Source organism: Hypomesus transpacificus, chromosome 18, assembly GCF_021917145.1.
Source record: "Hypomesus transpacificus isolate Combined female chromosome 18, fHypTra1, whole genome shotgun sequence".
Taxonomy (NCBI): domain Eukaryota; kingdom Metazoa; phylum Chordata; class Actinopteri; order Osmeriformes; family Osmeridae; genus Hypomesus; species Hypomesus transpacificus.
The window spans coordinates 2678863-2700270 of NC_061077.1; the positions used below are offsets into that span (position 1 = coordinate 2678863).

At 41.8% G+C, this 21408-nt stretch overlaps 3 protein-coding genes across 5 annotated transcripts; 2 read left to right on the forward strand and 1 right to left on the reverse strand.

Moving 5' to 3' along the window:
• The first annotated feature begins 3 nt into the window (after positions 1 to 3).
• Positions 4 to 4343, forward strand: gpr157 (G protein-coupled receptor 157). Of its 2 annotated transcripts, none has more exons than XM_047040880.1 (4): positions 4 to 833; positions 2482 to 2663; positions 3076 to 3270; positions 3396 to 4343. In XM_047040880.1, exons 2-4 carry the CDS (start codon positions 2574 to 2576, stop codon positions 3600 to 3602), a joined length of 492 nt encoding a protein of 163 aa, XP_046896836.1. In that variant the 5' UTR covers positions 4 to 833; positions 2482 to 2573; the 3' UTR covers positions 3603 to 4343. The 2 variants fall into 2 exon arrangements, with proteins under 2 accessions (XP_046896836.1, XP_046896835.1); XM_047040879.1 differs by having other exon boundaries at positions 36 to 833; positions 2450 to 2663.
• Positions 4344 to 11874: 7531 nt separating this feature from the next.
• Positions 11875 to 15559, forward strand: LOC124480345 (solute carrier family 2, facilitated glucose transporter member 5-like). The gene is made up of 13 exons (XM_047039549.1): positions 11875 to 11962; positions 12063 to 12161; positions 12280 to 12440; positions 12581 to 12705; positions 12805 to 12957; positions 13129 to 13254; positions 13410 to 13597; positions 13815 to 13925; positions 14068 to 14169; positions 14499 to 14574; positions 14779 to 14906; positions 15146 to 15377; positions 15460 to 15559. The coding sequence occupies exons 1-12, from the start codon at positions 11918 to 11920 to the stop codon at positions 15365 to 15367; spliced, it is 1536 nt and encodes a 511-aa protein (XP_046895505.1). The 5' UTR covers positions 11875 to 11917; the 3' UTR covers positions 15368 to 15377; positions 15460 to 15559.
• A 33-nt stretch (positions 15560 to 15592) lies between these two features.
• On the reverse strand, positions 15593 to 19432 carry ca6 (carbonic anhydrase VI). 2 transcript variants are annotated; one of them, XM_047039545.1, is made up of 10 exons: positions 19398 to 19432; positions 18933 to 19112; positions 18613 to 18761; positions 18182 to 18277; positions 17581 to 17647; positions 17309 to 17466; positions 17069 to 17195; positions 16764 to 16847; positions 16619 to 16645; positions 15593 to 16436 (listed from the first exon to the last, which is right to left on the reverse strand). In XM_047039545.1, the coding sequence occupies exons 2-10, from the start codon at positions 18952 to 18954 to the stop codon at positions 15829 to 15831; spliced, it is 1338 nt and encodes a 445-aa protein (XP_046895501.1). In that variant the 5' UTR covers positions 18955 to 19112; positions 19398 to 19432; the 3' UTR covers positions 15593 to 15828. The 2 variants fall into 2 exon arrangements, with proteins under 2 accessions (XP_046895501.1, XP_046895500.1); XM_047039544.1 differs by having other exon boundaries at positions 19333 to 19420.
• Positions 19433 to 21408: the final 1976 nt, after the last annotated feature.

A 21408-nucleotide genomic window follows, 5' to 3' on the forward strand; every position in this document is an offset into this window, starting at 1 on the left:
ACGATTACACTTTTCTATTTTGTGCGTTGGTTCATTTGAGCGACATCCAAACATGCCACAATTGTCCCATGCTTTCTAACAACTGGCTTACCAGTCAGACGAGTTTGTGTTCCGGGTAAATGTCTCAGTGGCAGTGGCAGGAAGGGGTTAAATTAACATTCGCGTATAACTATTGTCGAGCTTCCTCTTTAGATTCAGAATGACTTTAAATTGTACTGGCCAAAATATAGGTTCTCTCAGATTAACACATCAGACTGAGAGTTTCTCTATTTAAAAAGTTTCTGTTTCAAAAAGGGGGGAATTGTTTACGGACGTAATGCAAGATGGAGTACTTATCTCAGTTATACAGTAGACTATTTTGATGATTTTTGTCTTGGAGGATTGTTAGCTTTGTTGAGTGAAGTTGATTTGATTCGTTTGGAGTTCAGTTGGTAAGACGTAGCCTGCCGCGCAGTTATGGCTGCTGAAAATCAGACTGTTGTGTACGTCTCTGAGCAGATACTTGTTCTAATTTCTTGTGCCTTCTCATCTTTGGGATCTTTCCTTATAATTTTCACATACATAATTTGGCCAGATTTGAGAACTACCCCACGAAAACTTTTAGTGTTCCTGTCGATCGCAGATTTTTTGTCTGCCGTCTCATACGCGTACGGAGTTTGGAATGTTTTTAAGACCGACTCTGTTGGCTGTATCGTGCAAGGAGCAATTTCCACTTTTTCAAACACAAGCTCGTTTTTCTGGACTGTGGCTATCGCTATCTACCTGTACATTTTTATCGTGAAGACCAGTCAAAGACTTGCTGATAGCTTGGTGCTGTATTTTCACTTTATCAGGTGGGTTTGCTGCGTACACACTATTGTAGGATATTAACAACTTCACATATTCATTTGATAGGTGATTGTAATAATTATCATGGTCTTATGTTAAAGGTCCAATATCTGACAAATCATGCGAAATGTATTAATGTTTTTATTTATTTATTTTTTACTTTTCCTAATTTAATCCAAGCATGGATTTAGTACATTGTTGTTGATTTGCATCTGACATTCATAATTAATTATTTTAAGTGTTGCTCATCTTGTATTAAATTTGTAATTTATTGTATTTATGTCAAACATGGTACTCAAAAGGTTGATCATGTGCTGTTTACATTGAATCACCTTCAAGTAGTAGTCGGGTTGACTCTTTAAACACTTAAGAAAAAGAGAGCCCAGATCATCCTTGATCCCCTGCATACATTCTATTTAATCCTGATTTACAAGTTAAACCAAGTAAACACGAGCTATTTCGTACAAACCCGTATTCAAATTAGTGCATTTACAAATAAATATAGAATGACACATAACACAGTTTAAATCAAAGCATGCTTTGTTGTGCTATTCTAATCATGTTGAATTTTTAAGAGGCCAGTGAATCAGCACAACAGAGCCATTCACTGAACTCAACATGCTGAACAGTCATGCTGCTTTTTATGATTGAAAGATGTAAATCTGCCTATTAACAGGAGCAGTGCAACATTCACATACACATCATGTTCAATTATTTACTTTTAAATGAAGGCTATGAAATATTAAAGCACTGAACTCAAGTTGATCTTCAATGATAATTTTCCAAGGAGTCTTATTATTTTACATTATTGCTAAAAGAGAGGCTGCATGCTGTCACACTCTGTATTCAAACCTTTAGCTCCATCTGAACTGTAGAATAAAACATGCAGTATTGATATCCCAATAAAGTCTCCATATCCACCCATATAAACAAAATCGATAAATAAAGGCGACTGTGAAGTAGGCGCTAGTCTAGAGACAGAGTTGGTCACAATAAAAAAAATTCTCAAGCTTTAAAAAAAATTGTGTAGAAACCTAAATCCTAGGATAGTTTAATCGTAGTGATGATGTTATATGAAGTGCTGATTGTCCTGTTCTCCAGTATAAGCTCGCCACCCAAAAAGAGTTGACTTCATGTTGTTGCTTAATGCTTCATGCTAGTCTAGAGACAGAGTACTTCATGTTGTTGCTTAATGCTTCATGCTAGTCTAGAGACAGAGTACTTCATGTTGTTGCTTAATGCTTCATGCTAGTCTAGAGACAGAGTACTTCATGTTGTTGCTTAATGCTTCATGCTAGTCTAGAGACAGAGTACTTCATGTTGTTGCTTAATGCTTCATGCTAGTCTAGAGACAGAGTACTTCATGTTGTTGCTTAATGCTTCATGCTAGTCTAGAGACAGAGTACTTCATGTTGTTGCTTAATGCTTCATGCTAGTCTAGAGACAGAGTACTTCATGTTGTTGCTTAATGCTTCATGCTAGTCTAGAGACAGAGTACTTCATGTTGTTGCTTAATGCTTCATGCTAGTCTAGAGACAGAGTACTTCATGTTGTTGCTTAATGCTTCATGCTAGTCTAGAGACAGAGTACTTCATGTTGTTGCTTAATGCTTCTCACTCAGCTGGGGCATTCCCCTGGGCATCACTGTTGCAGCCTTGAGCCTCCACAGGATTGGCTATGACGCATCTGAGGTGTCTGTGGGCTGGTGTTGGGTGAGCATCAGTGCTCCTGACCCTGTCTTGTGGATGCTTCTAACGGGAAAGATCTGGGAGTTCCTGGCATACATCACACTGCCAATCCTCTACGTCCTCATCAAAAGACACATCTACAGAGCGGTGAGGATCTGGTTCACTCTCCTGTCACAGTATGTTCTGAGTTTAGCTACATCTGGATCAGAGAGCCTCCACCTCAGAAGAATGAAATAACAGCCAAATTAAAAAGGCTTCTGTTCTGAAATGATGAGTGTAATGTCCCTTTAACAGGTCATATAAGTTTAAGTGAGTCTGTCTATCATCCTTATTGCTAGTTACTAAAGTTCATATCAAGTTCAAGTCTTTTATTGTCAGATGCACAGAACAACACAGGGTTAGACTGTGCACTGAAATTGTTAGTACAAGAAAATTCACAACAACCTGGCATAACATGACATATAAGTACACAGAACATAGATCTATGATAATCTAAAATATAGTAAACCTAATGTGTGTAAATATAGTAAACCTAAATCATATGTGTTTTATGATGCAGCATGCTGCACTGTCAGAGTACAGGCCTATCCTGGCCGCCAGCCCTCTGTCCAACTCCCTGTCCTCCATGGCGGACAGGAAGTTGACCTTAATCCCCATCATCTTCATCGTCCTGCGTATATGGAGCACCATCCGCTTCATACTGATGTTGGTGGACTCCCCTGCCCGACAAAACCCAGTGCTGGTCACTCTGCATGTAAGTTCAGTTACAGTTGAACTGCCTCTTATTATGCTTATTTACAATATTTTTGACTGTTCTTCATTTTCAATCTTCAATCCTGTTTTACAACCTGCCTCAACACAATGTCCGTGTGTTTTCAGGGCATTGGAAATACTTTCCAGGGGGCAGCCAACTGCATCATGTTTGTGTTGTGTACTCAACCCATCCGCTCACGCCTGTTCATGCTGCTGTGTAGCTGCTGCTGTCTCTGCAGAACGGGATCCTCTCAGCCGCTCTCCCCCTCCCACGGGAGAACCGCCGGCAGGGAGGCCAACGCCACCCCTGGTGTCTGTGCAGATCAGTGCTGACGCTAGGATGGACAGATCAGAGGGGAGGGATAATGTAGGGGAAGCTAAAAGGAGGTAGGATACCCTCTGCTGCAGCCTCATTATTGCAAGTGGCTGTGAGAAGGGTCGGGAAATTCTGCAGAAGCATGCACAACCCAGGGCAAGTCACACAACACGTATGCACTTTGGGGGATGAGGATAACCAGTGTTGGTGTGTCATTTTAGAACTGTGGTCACTAATGTTTCATGGTCCTCCAGCGTTTGTTAGTAAACTTGCACATTGAAATGTACAGCTACTTGTTTTTTGTTGAGTGAACCAATAAGTGCACTTAAAGGGCAATTTGTATTTATCTGTGATGCTTTTTTAATACCTAGAACAAAAGGAACAATGCAGTGCAATACCCCACTTTTATACTGTCAGTGTAATACTGTATGTACCATCCATACCAAAGTAATAGCAAAGCACCCTGATTTCCTTTTTTTAAACCCTCCTGCCTAAGTTTACAACTTGTGTTCAAGTACTGTATGTATGCACTCCAACCAACTGTCTTGTTACAGTCAAAGGACGATGACAAAGTGCACCTCTGTCATAGTCTGTCCGAGTTCTCACAAATTCCTTTGCTGGACAGAAATCACTAGACTTAACAGAGAGAGTAAATAATAAACATCATACCTATATACTGTAGTGGTTTGTAGCAAGGTTTTCTGTTACATGTAATATATTTTATGTCAAATGATCTTTAATAAAAACCTAACACTGAGTGTTTTTGTGATGGTGCAAATATATTTTTCAAGACTCTGGTATTATGAAACTCTCACTTGACCAGACATAACCACAGCAGTTTATTTGCAGTTGCCATGTTTATCAAACAACTGTGTCCCTGTTTGTTAGGTAAGATAAAGAAGCTGACGGTTCTGTAAGTCCTCTGGTCCTTTAAAGCCCTCTTCAGGGACCCCTTGACCATCAAGGCGTTGGCTTCCCTACTCTAATTTAGCTACAGCTCACACACGAGCCAGAATGCATACCAATAACATGAGTGACCCCACTGAACTTCAGTGAATGGCATGTTTCTCTTATCCTATATACCTACACTAGACGCACAATGTTCAAGGTGGATCTTTCATCAGAGCTACACCAACTCATTTCATTCTTGTTTCAAGTTCCAATAAAACGTTAATGATTCTCTCTGTTTAGTTGACGAGGTGTAATCAATAAGATTAATTAGTGCAGTAGATTGGTAGTGGTGGGACATACTAAATTGTGCTGCAACTGCAGGGTCAATGTTTTTTTCTAGATGTGATTATTGTTTGCTTGACCCTTTTAGAGGTCAGGTTGAGGTATCTATTGTAAGAGTGGTAAGTGTATTTACAGTATAGATTATTTTTGCAATCTTAATTTAGATGGATGGAGGCTTTACAGTTGTGTATGACGTGGAAATTGCATTCCTCTGAGGTGAGAGAAGGCCTATGTAGTAGAAAATCTTTGGTGAGAACCTTCAATTCAATCTACAAGAATTCAGTTCCCTAAAGAAAACACTGAACATTTTGAGGAATTGCATTTCAACATATCTCTCTTACAATAAAGCTACTTGTTCCGGATGACAGAATGCTGTTGACCAAGCCTACATATTGTCAGCAGTCAAGGTGACAAAGCTCTGTTTAGGCCGATGGACAGGGGCAGTTTATGCTGATGAAGTGAAAGCAGGCAGTAGGCCTAATGGTTCCTGTCCTGAAGGACACACGAGACCGCGCTTGAATGATACCCCTGTATGACGTAATGGTCCAAATATAAAACAGTGTTGTGTTGGACGTTTCGTAATGGTCCGAATGTAAAGCCATCCACCAGATTATAAAATAACCACCCCTCCCCGCCGTCCTCTTCTAGACTAGTTCTGAAAAGTAACGTTGAGAATGATAACCGTGTTTTCTTCCACTTTTGACAATCTCGACAAGTTCTGGCCGATAAGCGTGTGTCCAAATTTAGCCTTTTTTCTGTGTCAAACTGACAGGCCGGCTGGGGACTGTTTGGTGGACTTATAGCAGTTCTAAAACCAGTCCTCTGAATAATATTGGAGATGTGTCACGGTCACGTTGGTTGGCTAGATACAGCATACGTTGTGAGAGCCAAACTGTGACGTCAGGAAGTGTTTTGATGCCGAGGGATCCAACTTTCGCTGCTAAGGTTCTGTAATGTCTAGGTGACGGCCAAATGAGATTTTTCAGGAAGTCCACTACGGCCCAAAGTCCAGTTTAGACTACACATTTAGCCAAGTTTACATTGAAACAATATTTGTAGGAGTTTTTCTGTGTGACCATTCATTTTTATTCTTTCCTTTATCAGACTCCCAGAAGAAAACACTAGTAGTCCATCTCCACTACAGCAAGCCCACTTGAAGCAGTGCAATAATAATCATCAAGTTGTAACCATCAAGAAGCAATACCAAATGAAACACAAAATGCTAACTTTATTGAGAACAACGTTTTGTCAAGCATCTGTGATATGAAAACAAAGTCTGGTGTGTAACTGATGATGTCATAAGTGTGTATGTCTATATGATCTCTGTGTAGTGAAAGAGAGAGAGAGTGAATGTGTGTGTGGGAGAGAGAAAGAGAGAGAGAGAGAGAGAGAGAGAGAGAGAGAGAGAGAGAGAGAGAGAGAGAGAGAGAGAGAGAGAGAGAAAGAGAGAGTGCACGTGTGTGTGTGTGAGAGAGAGAGAGAGAGAGAGAGTGCATGTGTGTGTGAGAGAGAGAGAGAGAGAGAGAGAGAGAGAGAGAGAGAGAGAGAGAGAGAGAGAGAGAGAGAGAGAGAGAGAGAAAGCTAGAGTGAATGTGTGTGTGTGTAAGGGTGGAGTGTGATGTCATATGTGTGTATGTCTACATGATGTCTATGTAGTGAAAGACAGAGAGAGAAAAAGAGCATGAGTATGCATGCATGCATGATGTTTGTTAAACATCTGAACAACAGCCGCATATGAGTTTCCGTGACAGCCACTGCAGAAACCTGTCAATCATAAGAAAAAACATCAAATGTAATCTGCCATACCAGTACGCATTCTCTCATCCTTACACTGAGGGTCTTACTGTCTTCACCCACATTCTACTACCCCCTCCATTTAGCCTTTCTGCTATCTGCCCTCACCTATTTCCCACATTCTTCTTTTTCTTTTTCTCCTCCTTCACATTAGTTTCAGAGTATTCCTCTGGCTGTTTATTGCTGGCTTCCAACACAAGCAGTGGTTTGACATGCCGCTGGGTTTTGGCCTTCTTCTCCCCTCTGCAACTCTTCTTCTTCTCCCCTTTGCCAGTCTTCTTCTCCTCCATCACATCCTGAAAGCAGAACACAAGCTTACATGGATGAATCACTGAGCTGAGAAAAAATATAACCAATGAAATCACGGTTATTTTCCAGCCTCATTAGTCCGCAATGTATTTAATTAACTTAAATGTATTTATGCTTTAACAGTGAATATCATCATATATTTGCCTGTGATGATAATGACCTACCTGCTGGAGCCCTTCCAGTCCTCCTTGGAGCAGCTTCTTTACATCAGCACTCAAGTGGGTAATTGGTGCCAGACGAAGAAGGGGTAAATACTCCACAGCAGGCAGAGACTCAGGCCACGTAGGAGTCACAACTCCAACAGTGACACGGTGGAGGGGAGTCAAAGCCCGGGGAAGCTGCAGGTTGGGCAGGAGGGCCTCAGGAGTAGGAGGAGTCAGAGGGAGGGATTCAATGGCATCCTCAATGCGGGGGACCACAGGAGTGATCTCTGTCTCAGATAGATCCTGGGGGGACAGAGTCACAAGACAAGACATAACCTTTTGGCCTGTGGGACCTGGGATATTGCTCTGTAGGATGATAATCAACAAACAGTGCCATGCCACACCGTGAATCAAACAATAGCTGAATAAATGAATACGTATAGTAGGTCTGTACTAATTACTTACAACGCGCTGGATGGAGGACTTCTCTTCCTGAGAGGGTTGGATCTGTGGTGGGGAACGACACACCTCGGGTGATGGGATCCTCTCAGTACAGGCCCTGCAGGCCATGTGCAGCCTCTTAACCTCTCTCTGCCAGTTCTCTAGGCCCGTCAGATTGATATCATCTTTGCAGTCCTCCATCACCACTTGGATCAGCGCATCGAAATCTTTGTTGACCCGCGTATACTTCTGCACCTGAATCTTCTGGAGCCTTCTCCCTCTGACTCTATAAACAAGTCTTCTCAGAGATGCACCCATCAGGCCTTTTCCCTGGCTCTTCACACGAGACATCTCTTCGAAGTACTCGTTGGTGTCCAGGAGCTCCTCCTTGGCTTTCATAAGGTCCTGTTCCAGGGCAACCAGGGATTTTTGGAACCTTTTCATGACTCTTGTGTCATGGGACTGCCTGTCGCGCCTTTTCTGATCTTGTAGCATGGGGGGGTGCACGTCATTAGAGACGCAAGGCTCGGTCACGGCTCTCACAGAAGAAGGAAGAAGGCCCTGGGCTTCGTAATCCATAACATGATTCTAGGGAGACCAAAAGTAGAGTACAATGTGCAGGAACAGGGGAGAGGGAAAATGTTAAAATATGAAGATCCATATGGGGAGGGAGGTCACGTGGGTCAGATGGCTGAGCAGTTAGGGAATTGGGCTATTAATCAGGAGGTTTCCAGTTTGATTACCTGCCGTGCCAAATGAAATTATGTCCTTGGGCAACGCACTTCAACCTACTTGCCTCAGGGGAATGTCCCTGTACTTACTGTAAGTCGCTCTGGATAAGAGCGTCTGCTAAATGACTAAATGTAAATGAGGGAAAAGCTGATGCAGCACTAGCAGAAAAAGCCAATTCATTGACCTTTTGTCACACACATACACCTACCAGGCGTTTATCCGGAAGTGGATTCTGCTGGCGGTCACGGTCCTCATCAGACTGTGAGTCAGATGGAAACATATTGTTCACACAGTCTATCTTCAAAATGTAATGTACCTTCATGCTTTTGATGCACAAACAGACCAGAAAATCTCTCTCGCTGACTGAACATAGAGAGAGATCATCGTAATCTACGGACTGACGGATAGTGTTCCCACCACGTTCCATTTCCTACATTAGAGACACAGTCACTCAGAGGTATTTGACCATGTTTGATGATTAACCATTTAGGTTTATGTAAAAAAAGGATCTTACCAATTCTGTGTCATTCCTTTCACTTATCGCTATGCATAAATTACTGACCAGATAATCTGCCTCATCAAAGGAATGAAGTGAAAGATCATCCTGATTTTTCCAATTAGTTTCCACCTCTTGGATAGTTTTCCCATCATGGTCAACTTCCTACATTAGAGACACAATCACTCAGAGAGGTATTTGACCATGTTTGCTGTTTAAACATTGACATTTAAGTTGATATTATTAGGCTCTTACCATTTCTGCGTTGTCCATTTCTCTAACCAGTCCTGACTGGAAGAGTTTGGTTTCGGCACACAATGATTGGCTGTGAAGCAATTGAGAGAGAAAACTTGTAACTTTTGTAACTCCAATGCTGTTGAGGTTTGATTTACAGGCCATTTGTAGACTGAGTCTTGAGTCTCTTTTTATTGATGTGGTCAGTTATAACAAAACACACAAAAAATCTAAACTTGCTTAAAATGTATTTGATGCGATGAAATTGACAGTAACTGCATAACAAAAGTGTGGATTACAAAAGTTTTACATGTAAGATTACAATAAGTAGGGGAAACATTAATGTGTAAATAAGAATTACTCACCAAAAAGCACAAAATTGTCTGAAGAGCCTGAGAAAGTCTTCTGAGAAAGCTTGTACTACAAGTCTTCAAGTTACTATTCACCTGCTTGTTCAGAAGAAATGTGATGTAGCTGTGTAATGTTTCATTTAAGTATGAATATACACCATTATGACGTTTTTGTACGTCATCATGTGTAGCATTCAAACATACTTTTTATACAGAACGTTTGTCCGTAAAATAAATGTGTCAATATTCTTCATTGGAAATGTGTAATTACACACAAGTATGTAGCTCAGATGACTCCAATAAATAACATGCAAACAATGCACACTATGCAAACTACAACGCGTAGTTTGCGATTGTTACTTTGCCCATGCACTACACGTTCCGTCATGTAGGACAGATTTGATTTTGAAATCCATACAAGCCCAGCAGTCCTTTTACATTGGCAACATCTTTCTTGTCTGTATACCGACCAGAGCCATTAAATTATTATTAAGCTTTAATGATTGATTTATTATCAAAACTTGCTTTAAATGTATTAGAATTTTGAATCTGAGGGACATTTTCTTAGTTGTACAGCCATGATATTTACGGTAACGCATAACAAAAGTGTGGATTAAATTGAGCATAAAATTATGTTTTGTGTAAGATTACAATAAATACGGGAAACATTAATGTGTAAATAAGAATTATAGTCATTAACCTCTCCAAGTTGGACTACTGCAACTCGCTGCTCGCCGGTCTCCCATCATGCGCAACCCGCCCTCTTCAGAGAATTCAGAACGCAGCGGCCCGTCTGGTCTACAATCTACCCAGACGCTCCCACGTTACCCCGCTCCTCATCTCCCTCCACTGGCTACCCATAACGGCCCGCATCAGATTCAAGACCCTGGTACTGACCTTCCGAGCAGTGAATGGAACTGCGCCCGACTACATCAAGTCTCTCCTGCAGCCTTACACCCCCACCCGCCACCTACGGTCTTCTTCAGACAACCGCCTGGTGGTCCCACCTCTCAAGACCGCCCGGTCCCAGCACAAGCTCTTCTCCTGCCTGGCACCCCGGTGGTGGAATCAACTCCCCACCTCCATCAGAGACACGGACTGTCTCTCCACCTTCAAGAGAAGGCTCAAGACGCACTTGTTCCGGGAGTACAATGGTACTTAGGAATGGTTTGCTGAATCCAACGCTAGTTTCCTCAAGGTTCACAATGACTCTTGCTTAGACTGTTGCTCTTGTTGGTTAGTGGTAGCTGATTTAAACTGTTGTATTCTTCTTTTTTAGTTAATCCTATTTTTATTGCTTTCCTACAGGTACACCTGCACTTAGAGATCAATGTTGTGTAATTTTAACTTGTTTAACTACATGCTCTTATGGTCTCTTCCCTTTAGCACTATTTTTTGGTTGTTCACAATATGTACTTCTTGTCTTTGACTACCCGCAATGCTGTGGGGCTATCTTGTTGTTATTATCAGTGACCTATGCACTTTGTGAAGCTCTCTCTTGGAAGTCGCTTTGGACAAAAGCGTCTGCTAAATGAATAAATGTAAATGTAAATTAACGGACGTTTTCAACTAGTATCCTATGTAGCTAGCTGAAAGGAGCGAGACACACCGTCCGCTGTTTTGAAAGTTCAACCAGGAGCACAAAAAAGTCGGAACGCTTTGAAGAAATTACGGTGTACTGCTTTTGGCGTCACAGTGCCATCTGTTGTTGTAACAATAAACTGACATTTAAAGTGTAGACCTCGTGTAAAAGACGACCCCGTTTTTTCGGACTAATACAGTAAATATGAGTTAGAGTTAATCCATTCGTTCATGAGTGGAGGAATTTGGATGATATTGAAATATCTTGATCAAACAGAAAGAACGGTGCTTTGAGTATGGTATTCCTTTTCTTGGCTTCATGCCCACCTAATTCATTATCGTATGGAGAGAGGAGTTGCCAGCTAAGATGACCATACACCAGCCGCAGTAAAGGAGGGGCCCCATTTGTAACTGAGAACTCTCTTTACACACTGACGGCTCCATGGTCTCCGGCTCTGCAGGTTCATGCTACTCGCTCCATGAGGTCATGTCAAAATGTGTTACCATGTGAAGGTTGGAAAGGGGTATGGTTCAAAACATACAACTTGTTCATTGGGAAACGGCGAGTGTGACTGATGTTTCACTAATCGTCAAGAAGGATGAGGCTGTCTCTTAATCATTGTTCAGTATGCAATCTCACATGTGTGCTGTACCGAGCAATTCTATTGGTGAGGAAGGTGCATGAGATAAGACTCAACTGAGACTGAGATAAATCAGGTGTCTCTGTCAATGACTAGCCTAAAAAGAACAAAGTGCTTTAGCAGTAATTAATGTCCTGAAGTGGAATCATGGCTTTGCAATGAGTTTAATCATTTAGTTTTTTTGTGTGTAAATTTGGGGTTGGTGATTAAGTACATATATGGCTCCATCTTCAGGGCATGTTTGGGTCATACTGCAGATAGGAACAAAGTACTATACTTTATGCTACCTCTTTACCAGTCCAAAGGGCATCTAGAATCCACTGGCGTTGAACTAGTTTGTTGTCATTCAAGCGGGGATATTATCAACCTCAAACAGTGATGACTGAAGGGAAGAGTCTGGAGAAACCTGAGGAGAGGAGAGGGGTGAGCGACTTTACAGCACTTGCAAATTATTACATTAGACGTGAATTAGTTGTTTATTCACAGCATTGCTAACACATCTTTCTCTCCCTAACGAGGACAGAGGCTAACTGCTGTACTGGCTTTGGCCACCCTCATATCAGCCTTTGGATCTTCCTTCCAGTATGGCTACAACGTAGCTGTTGTGAACTCTCCATCGCTGGTAATTCCCTTCTCAGCCAACAAAACAATACCGAAGCGGTCCACAATAAATATTGAGAACCCAGCACTGAATTGCAAACACTACTGAAAGGAATCCCTTTTGTCCTGCTGTCACCCAGTTTATGAAGCAGTTTTACAACACCACCTACCTGGAGCGTTACGGACGACCAATGGAAGACACCTTCCTGACTCTTCTATGGTCCCTGTCTGTGTCCATGTACCCTCTGGGGGGCTTCCTAGGATCTCTGCTGGTGTCACCCCTGGTCAACAAGCTGGGAAGGTACCTTAAAAGTTACAGGCTATCCACGGCTGCTAGTTTCATTGTTCTGCATTTGATTTTAAATGGGCTGACAACGATTTGTTTGTGGTTGGTTTATTTATTAGTAATGGATAAACATATTATGAATGATCTCATGACAGGAAGGGAACCCTCCTCTTCAACAACATCTTCTCCATCGTCCCTGCCATCATAATGGGAGTGAGCGAGATTGCCAAATCATACGAGATTATCATCTTTGCTCGAGTTTTAGTGGGCATCTGTGCAGGTCATGAAAACAAAAATCACACAAATGTATCAAAGTCCATATCATGAGATGAGTTCAAAAGGCAGTTCCTACTATAATATGTTAGTGTAACATTCACAGGGCAGTCATCCAATGTTGTCCCCATGTACCTGGGAGAGCTGGCCCCTAAGAACATGCGGGGTGCGATTGGCATCGTGCCCCAGCTCTTCATCACCGTAGGCATCCTCAGTGCCCAGGTTCTGGGCATCAGAAACATCCTGGGAAACAGCACAGGTACAAACATGCCACGACCCCCGCAATCAGGCTTGTCTGTGCCTAACTGGCTGGTTGAGTCACAAATTGTACAGTCTATTGGGGCTGCAGGTTGAGCTTAGTTATTGTGCGGGACTGTACAATCCTACCTTACTGGTATATATTTGCATGTGTGGGTATCTTTTCCCCCAGGCTGGCCGTTGATGCTGGGCCTGACAGGCATCCCTGCCCTGGTAGAGCTGCTGCTCCTGCCCTTCTTCCCTGAGAGCCCCAGGTACTTGCTCATCCAGAAGGGGGATGAGAGGACCGCCAAGAGAGGTGAGACCCATGAAGGGAGAGAGGGTGTTTGAGAGAAACATATTTTTGAACAACACTTATCATGCTCTGTAGAAATCTTTTGTCTCAAACTCTGATGTGTGTGAGTATAATAATGTATAGTAAAGTATAAAGTATGCATATGCATGTCTCTTCAGACCTGCAGCGCCTACGAGGCTGGGAGGACGTGGAAACCGAGCTGGATGAGATGCGTCTGGAGGACCAATCAGAGCAAGCCGAAGGCAGTCTGTCGGTGTTTTCTCTCCTATCCCAGCGCTCTCTTCGCTGGCAGCTCATCTCCATCATAGTCTTGAACATGGGCCAGCAACTGTCAGGGGTCAATGCTGTGAGTGTACCCACCAAAGCTCAGCCTATTCATTGGCATAGGGTCTGCATACTGTTTGATCATTATACTGTATATAGTGTATGTAGGTTAGGTTAATATATAATATATATTATGAAACGTAAAATAATAAGATGTGGAAACAGTTTTTTTAAGGTAGTATTAAGGTAGTAAGGGTGTTAAGCATGAGACTTGACGATAAAAGCACTTGTGTCCTCAGATCTATTACTATGCAGATAGTATTTATGGCTCTGCAGGAGTAGAGGAAAATGACATCCAGTATGTGACTGTCGGAACTGGGGCTGTTAATGTTTTTATGACCATAACTGCGGTGAGTATCCACTGTTCCATGCACACTATTTACCTGCATCAAATGTCTCAAAAGGTCAGCACAGCTATACTTACTCTGGATTGCTGCTTTGAGATAACATTGAGGGACTCCCAGGCCCTTAAAGTAGCTGTGTGATCCTCAGGTGTTCATTGTGGAGGCTTCAGGGAGAAAGCTGCTCCTCCTCATCGGCTTCGGGATCTGCTGTGGAGCCTGTGTTGTCTTGACTGTGGCTCTCAGACTCCAGGTACTAGAGCCACCAGTAGACAGTTATCACACAACGTAGTCATTTGAAAAAAACATCACTATCTCGTGAATCTCTAGTACCCAAGCATTGCACAGGTTTTGCACACCTGCAGTGTTTTTATTTATTTACGCTAATGCCAAAGGATTAAGCCCCACAGGATTGTCGCTATGCACAATTTACACTGAGACACAGTCAGCCGGGACTTGAACGCTGAGAGGTTTTGAGTAGATCTGCTATTTATTTTTCCTATTAAAGAAATTGTGGGTTGTTATAATCATGACACACTCGCTGGCCAATAAACATCACCAGCTGCTCTGCTGTGTTGACAGGACAGTGTGGATTGGATGCCCTACATCAGCATAGCCTGTGTCATCATGTACGTCATTGGACACGCCATTGGCCCCAGTAAGTAAGGCTCCTACAGGCTTGTTTAGCTATCATGATTGCTTAATTGTTATAGATATTAGTTAAGTGATGATATGTGTCTAAATTCAAGTTGTATTTACTTTCTGAGAAGGCCAACTGCTGTGTCAGAGCTTTACTCTGATGCAGTCCGCTGATGTCAGGGCCAGGAATTGTGGGGTGAAGTTCACCACATGTGGTTTGCAGGTCCCATTCCAGTTGTGGTGACCACAGAGATGTTCAGGCAGTCCTCCAGGTCAGCTGCGTTCATGGTGGCAGGATCTGTACACTGGTTGTCCAACTTCACTGTAGGACTGGTGTTCCCTTTTATGGAGGTATGAATTTATCTAATGCACTTATCCAAGGTAATGCACAGTGGGGGTAGTGGTGGAAGGGGGTGGAGGGGATTCAAATCTGCAACTCGCCAGTAAAAAAGGCCCATGTTGTTCTGTGCTCATTTTTGTTTAGCCTTTACGAAAAGAGACCTAAACAGTTAACATTTGGTCAAGACAAACAAATAAAGAAGATTAAACATACTTCTCATGTTTTCCCTCTTTTAACCTTGGTCCTGCAGAAAGGACTTGGACCATACAGTTTCCTCATCTTCTCTGTGATCTGCCTGGTTACCCTGATTTACACCTGGCTGGTGCTCCCAGAGACCAAGAACAACACCTTCCTGGAGATTAGCCAAATGTTTGCCAAGAGAAACAAGGTAGAGATCAAGCTGGGCGATGAAAACAGTCCTACCAATGCGACAGGATGTCTGAAGGAAGTAGAGATGGTCTCTACCTTCTGAGAGAGATGTGGTGAGTATTGCATTGGAAAAAGCAAGAATAATCTACAGTCGTATTTTACTAAATACATCTTTCTATCTTTCATCTTTCTAAGACCACTTATCACTTGTCATCCGGAACCAGACACAGAACTTTAAACTCTGGTGGAATGTGGAATGGAATGGACAATATATCTCAAATAAATTAACAATGTGAATACCCAAGTAATTTAGAATTTTATTGAGGATTATAAATTATAATTGGAAGATATATTGAAAGCTCTCTCCCTGTGTTCCACGTCTAGGATATAATCTGCTATTCATTAAACATATTACAATGTCAGAGGGAGTTTTTACAGATCATCAAAGAGTGAATTTGATATTGCCTGCACCCATTAGCACAACACTCTCACAGCTCTGTATTGTGTTGATAGTGCTTGTGGATCTGGTGATGTAATTCAACACCATGATCTTGTGGTGTGAAGTTAAGGGCACCTTTGGTCCATCTGCAGCTGCACCTTTCCATAATAGCTGAGCTGGGTCACTCCCCAGCTGAAGGCATTGCCCCTCATTGTGGAATTCCCACACAACATCTGCTCCTTTATCTCTGCCCGACTGAGCACGTAGTCCCACACATTCACGTTCGTCATCTGGCCCGCAAAGTAAGTGATGCCCAGGAAGCCATCTTGGTCCTTCCCCAGGATGAACACCCCCCCGGGGCTTATCATGTACCCTCCCCTCAGATACTGCCCTTCCCCTTCCAGTCCATTAATCCAGAGCTCTGCCCCTCCGGAGTGGGAGGACCAGGTGATGCAGTAGTTGGCCCAGTCTTGTGAATGGAAGCTGTGTGGCAGGTTGACAAACTCGTTGCCAATCCACAACCCCACCTCAAAACCCATAGTAATCATCAGCTCGTTTTCATTGTCCACGCTGGAGTAGGAAAAAACTGTGTGCTTGCCACCAGGCAGTGTGCGGACACGCATGCAGGCAGTGAAGGACTGCAGGTTCATGGGATGCTCCAGGTGGGCCAGGACGTAGTTCCCAGTAGTCCTATCTGGGAAATATAGCACTGGTGGAGACAGAGCTTGGTGCTCTAAAGACAGGTGACAAGGGTTAGTAACCTAAACTACTAACTAACTGCAGCATTGTAGTATGAATAAAAACAAGTTGGTACATGTAATAACATACTTGAATTTTATTCTAATAAAAACATTTATTTCAAAAAAACAACATAGCAATACCTATCCTAGCTTATACTATACCAGGTATACTTACCATTTTTGGTGGGGCGTAAATCCCCAACTAATAGTGCAAGAGAAGACAAGTTAGCAACAACAACTAGCATCTGAGGTGCTGTATCTATCATATAAACAAGCTCAATCATGTCATGTTATTAAGGGAGTGAAAGTGTTCCACTTACTTAACTCAATCTGCCTTCCTAGTGAAGAGATGAGACCCTCAATCTTTAGGAGCTTTGACTCAATTTCTTCTTGACGACAGAAGGCTAAATTCCGAGGCAGAATTACGTAGAGATATACAGGTCCATTTTAATTCACGTAGGACTCATGAGAAGTTCCTTAAAATCAAGGGCTAGATTTCACTGGTTAATTCATAATATAAATCTATTGTAGTTATTTCAGTTTGAAAGGGCAGGATAATTGGTATTGAGTTACTAATAATAATACTGTAATATTATTATTATTAATCCCTTCGAGGTGTACATACTGCCTCTGCCCAGGTGAGGCAGGAAGGAGGATTCCACCACACGGTCGTTGAGGGGCTGAGTCATGCGGTAGACATTCCATGGAGTCTTGGACTGGTGGTCCATCAGAGTACTCTCCAACTTCCTGATCTAAAGAAAGGAAATATTTACTACATCTACTCCATCATCCTTGTTCTACATTAAATGATGTAGAATTCAAAGACATTTGATGAACATCTTTGATATAAAACCTACATGTATACCTGATTATGAGAGAGGAGGATGGGTGTGTCATACACAGTCCATAGAATGCTTTCATCACAGGGGGGAGTGGTCAGTGAGCCTTGGTACCTGAAGTAATGGTTCAGGTTCTGAGGCAACATGGATCGAACGTTTATGGAATATATATTCATGGCCTGCCCTGTAAGAGAAGTGTAGACAAATGACAAATGTGGGATGAGAGAATCAATGTGTTCCAGGACACACGTGTTGTGTTAATAAGGTAAGAAAAGAAGACGTACAAAAAACTGATCACCTGCATACTTGATCTTTGACAGATTGTTGATGAATTCACTATAATACGTGTTCTCAAAATGTCCATCCTAAAAACATATGAGCAAAAAAGTTAAAATACTGCATCAAACAAGAACAGAGCACATTGAAGTTGTTTTGAACAATAGCTCTAAATGTTTTAAAAAAAAGTTCAGATAGAACAACCTCCCAGATGGAAACCCTAGCTGGCCCTGTTAGTTGTGAAGCAGCAGCACACCAGCTTCTATCTGCACCACATTAACACTGCTGGGATCCATGCCCCCTGGCTACGCTGCTACAGCAATGACCTCCCACAACTGAAAGTGCCACAGGCTGCCCATGGCCTTAAGGCATTCCTGTGTAACCAAAATCTCACTCGATGTGCCTGCACGCAATCTCCTAGTCAATAGAGCCTTTTACAGTGCAACTTAGTATTAGCACAGTTATGCTATCATACATATTGGGAAGGGTCATTTCAAAATTGGTCCAAGACTATGCTATTTGTAAGTTGCTGTCATACAGATTAGCACAGAATTTGGTCATAATCCAGTATTCGTTGAGCAATTTCAGCACTGACCTGAATTTCAGTATTATCCGTATCTCACCTCATAGTAAAAAGCAAGAACTGCCAGTCCATCTGGTTTATCTTTGGCCTCATTGAAGTTCTTATACTTCTCTGAATTATAATGGACAATATGGAGCTAAAACCACAAAGCATGCACAACTGTCAGTGACCCATATCATCACAAGATAAATGATCACATTATCAAGTGAAAAAAAAATACATTCATCCCTAAAAAAATACTTTCATGCCTTTAACCAATGGTTTATCAAAACAATTCAGAACGTACGTGCGCTAGGGTTAATAGGTATTTTGAAGAACAGCAGTAGTATAATTCCTTCTAATCTCGAATATTCTGTTGTTTTATGAGATATAACAACGAAAATAGCAAGTACAAAGCGAGGACAATTACACAGATAAAACGTATAAAACGTTTGCTTCAATTTAGTTGGTTTTCAGTGTTGGGCTGCCTACCTCTGCCATGTAGCGAATGCCGTCCACAGTGTGTTCAGAACCACTGGCCTCCATGTCCCAGCCCCCCCAGTGCAGGTGCATCTGGACCGCTGTGTAGCGGTCTGGAAGACCCTTGGTGATCGCCATACTAGAAGGCAGGCTGATTTGAACTGTCAAAAATATTCGTATTGAATGTATGTGACAGTCTATTTCAAGTGGTGGTTTAGACGATTGGTTTGATACTGGCTCCAGTATTTGTATTTTGTTTGGATGAAAAGCTTAAAAGTAAACTTTTACAATGAGCTGATCACAATCACCATAACAAAAAAATGATTATTTACCTGAGTTCCCATTGTTGGACATGAGAAATGTCCCTTTTAGCGCTTCATAGCCACCGAGTTCCAGTTGCAGCAGACATGGGTTGTACTGTACGTTCCTCCGCTGAATGTCAATTGGAGATTGTTTTTGGCCGCCGCAAGCAGCATACTTGTCCGCCCAATGCACTTGGTCCAGTGCCCCTTCTTTAAAGGGAAAAACACAGATATTAAAGAAAGGATAAACATACCAAACATAACACATAGCCTACCACAACCCTCTTGTCCACACATCGAACACGTATTTCGATGTACACGTAGCCGACAATATAGGCTAGTTTGTTATGGAAATTAAAGTAAATCCTTTTAAAATTTGATTTTTTTTACTAAAAGTAGCCTAAACTATGTTGTGCTGTTCTCTGTGTACCTCCACAGAACACTGTCGTGTCCCGTGGTTGGTAAATATATTTGTAAAGTCAGCTTTTCACTCACAACCCAGCTGGATGTCAGCCTTCCCAGACTTTGTGCGAATCTAACCCCGTTTGGCGTGTGCTGATAGGCTACTTGATATTACCTTTGACGTTCAAACTGCAGACTGCAGACTTCAAATAGATTTTTGTTTTATTCAAATTATTTCGTTTGAAATTCAGAGTAGCTCAATTGAGCTACTACTACTAATAATAATCCTCCAATCATCGTCTTCTTTTTTGAATTGCATAGGTTCGATTCAATAGGTTAGGCTATGTCGGCTAAACAAAAAAAGGAAAACTGTTATACCTGAATATGTCCAATGTATTGAATTTTCTTGAGCAATGACATGACTAAAGAGAAGCGGAAATACAACAAAGAAACAATTCATTTCTGTGGAACTCTAAAGCACGACACACCTCAAAGACGTTCACTTAACAGCAACACCTGCATGAAAGGAGTGATTGGTAGGCCATTTATAGTCTACAAGTTGCCGAACCGCCCTCCGCTCAACTCTTCCTGGCTACTCTATGAGATGTCCTCTTTTCAATATTGATGCCACCCCATTTACACCGATGGATGGTTAGGTCTCATTTGAACAAAAAAACATCACAAACAACACTGAATAGAGGAGACACTATGTTCTCTCCATATGCTCAAGGCTACATTGGCACAAGATAGGTGCACTATTCTGATAAGATGAACCGACCGGTGGCATGCAGGGAAGTTTCTGTCCCCCTACTCTGGATACAAATTAAGGTAGACCCATACCCAACCCTGGGGACCTAGACCAAAGTACCCTAACATTACATTGTATAAATATATCAAATTTAACCACTCAAATAGAATATTGGTCAAATAGAATGTTGGATCCCGATGAAGACTTATGTCATGTGCCTATTATGTGAGGTTTCAGATAATTCATCTTCAGCTGTTCAGACAAATCATGGGACCAACATCCAGTGTCTTCTGAGGGTAACTGTTCACCTTTTCAGCTATGAGTAAAAGGACAGCAGCTGCTGAATCATATTGCAGACTCCTGAGCAGGTTTGTTATCTCATTCAACATATTCAAGTCTTTTATTGTCAGATGTACAGAACAACACAAGGTCAGAATGGGCACTGAAATTCTTAGGACAAGACAACACACATTATTTAACAGACAAACCAAATGACCTTAAATATTTTGGATAGCCTACTTCTGCCAGACATTTAGGCTGTAAAATCCCTGATAACGTCATGGAATGTAAAAAAACAAAGAAGAGAAAAATTTGTTTAAAGTTTTCGGTAAATCAGTATCATCCACCCCATTTACACCGATGGATTGTTTGGTCTCATTTGCACAAAAAAGCATCACAATAAAACTGCCAATCTGTACAGTCAAAACATCCCTGAATAGAGGAGACACTATCCTCTGCCCCACTCTGCCCTGTTCTCTCCATACAGTCAAGGCTACATTGGCAGAAGATAGGTGCACTATTCTGATAAGATGGACCGAAAGATGGCATGGAGGGGAGTTAATGTTACCAAGTCATTGTGTACAAAGAGTAATTGGTAGTAAAGACTAATTTGTTCTCTGGGTAAAAAGCAAATTTAAGTCCATCACCACACAGCGTTAACTACCTAACTAGATACTCTGGTTTGGGAAATGTACGAGATAAGGCACATTCTGTCTAACTAGAAGAACTACTAACCAAAACAGTCACACAATCTGAGATAGGCCTATAAACCGCAAGCACTGAGATTTCATTTGAAATTTAGGAAATGTAAAAGAGAGCGCATTCTGTCTGTTTTACTACAAGAAATAGCAACCAATCTCAATCTGAAATATATACCACACTGTAGGCCAGGCCTATAATAAAAGTTAGGAAAAAGTGTGGACGTCTCTAGTTATTGCAGTTCTTAAGAACGAGAGAACAGAGAGCGCTATTAGACCTGTTTATGTCTACTGTACTGCCGGCATATTCTGGTAAATGGATGTGCAGTTTTGCTATGAAATTACATTTATTTTTTATTATTTTGTGATGAAACGTATT

Excerpts from the sequence above, each read along its gene's own strand:
- LOC124480345 (XM_047039549.1), top strand. The coding sequence starts at position 11,918 with ATGACTGAAGGGAAGAGTCTGGAGAAACCTGAGGAGAGGAGAGGG. Across the intron at positions 11,963-12,062 it reads AACCTGAGGAGAGGAGAGGG|AGGCTAACTGCTGTACTGGC; the intron begins GTGAGCGACTTT and ends TAACGAGGACAG. Across the intron at positions 12,162-12,279 it reads TTGTGAACTCTCCATCGCTG|TTTATGAAGCAGTTTTACAA; the intron begins GTAATTCCCTTC and ends GCTGTCACCCAG.
- ca6 (XM_047039545.1), bottom strand. The coding sequence starts at position 18,954 with ATGTCCAACAATGGGAACTCAG. Across the intron at positions 17,648-18,181 it reads TTCTTGCTTTTTACTATGAG|GATGGACATTTTGAGAACAC; the intron begins GTGAGATACGGA and ends ATATGTTTTTAG. Across the intron at positions 16,646-16,763 it reads AGGAAGGCAGATTGAGTTAA|TTGGGGATTTACGCCCCACC; the intron begins GTAAGTGGAACA and ends TTGCACTATTAG.
- gpr157 (XM_047040879.1), top strand. The coding sequence starts at position 457 with ATGGCTGCTGAAAATCAGACTGTTGTGTACGTCTCTGAGCAGATACTT. Across the intron at positions 2,664-3,075 it reads AAAGACACATCTACAGAGCG|CATGCTGCACTGTCAGAGTA; the intron begins GTGAGGATCTGG and ends TTTATGATGCAG. Across the intron at positions 3,271-3,395 it reads CAGTGCTGGTCACTCTGCAT|GGCATTGGAAATACTTTCCA; the intron begins GTAAGTTCAGTT and ends GTGTGTTTTCAG.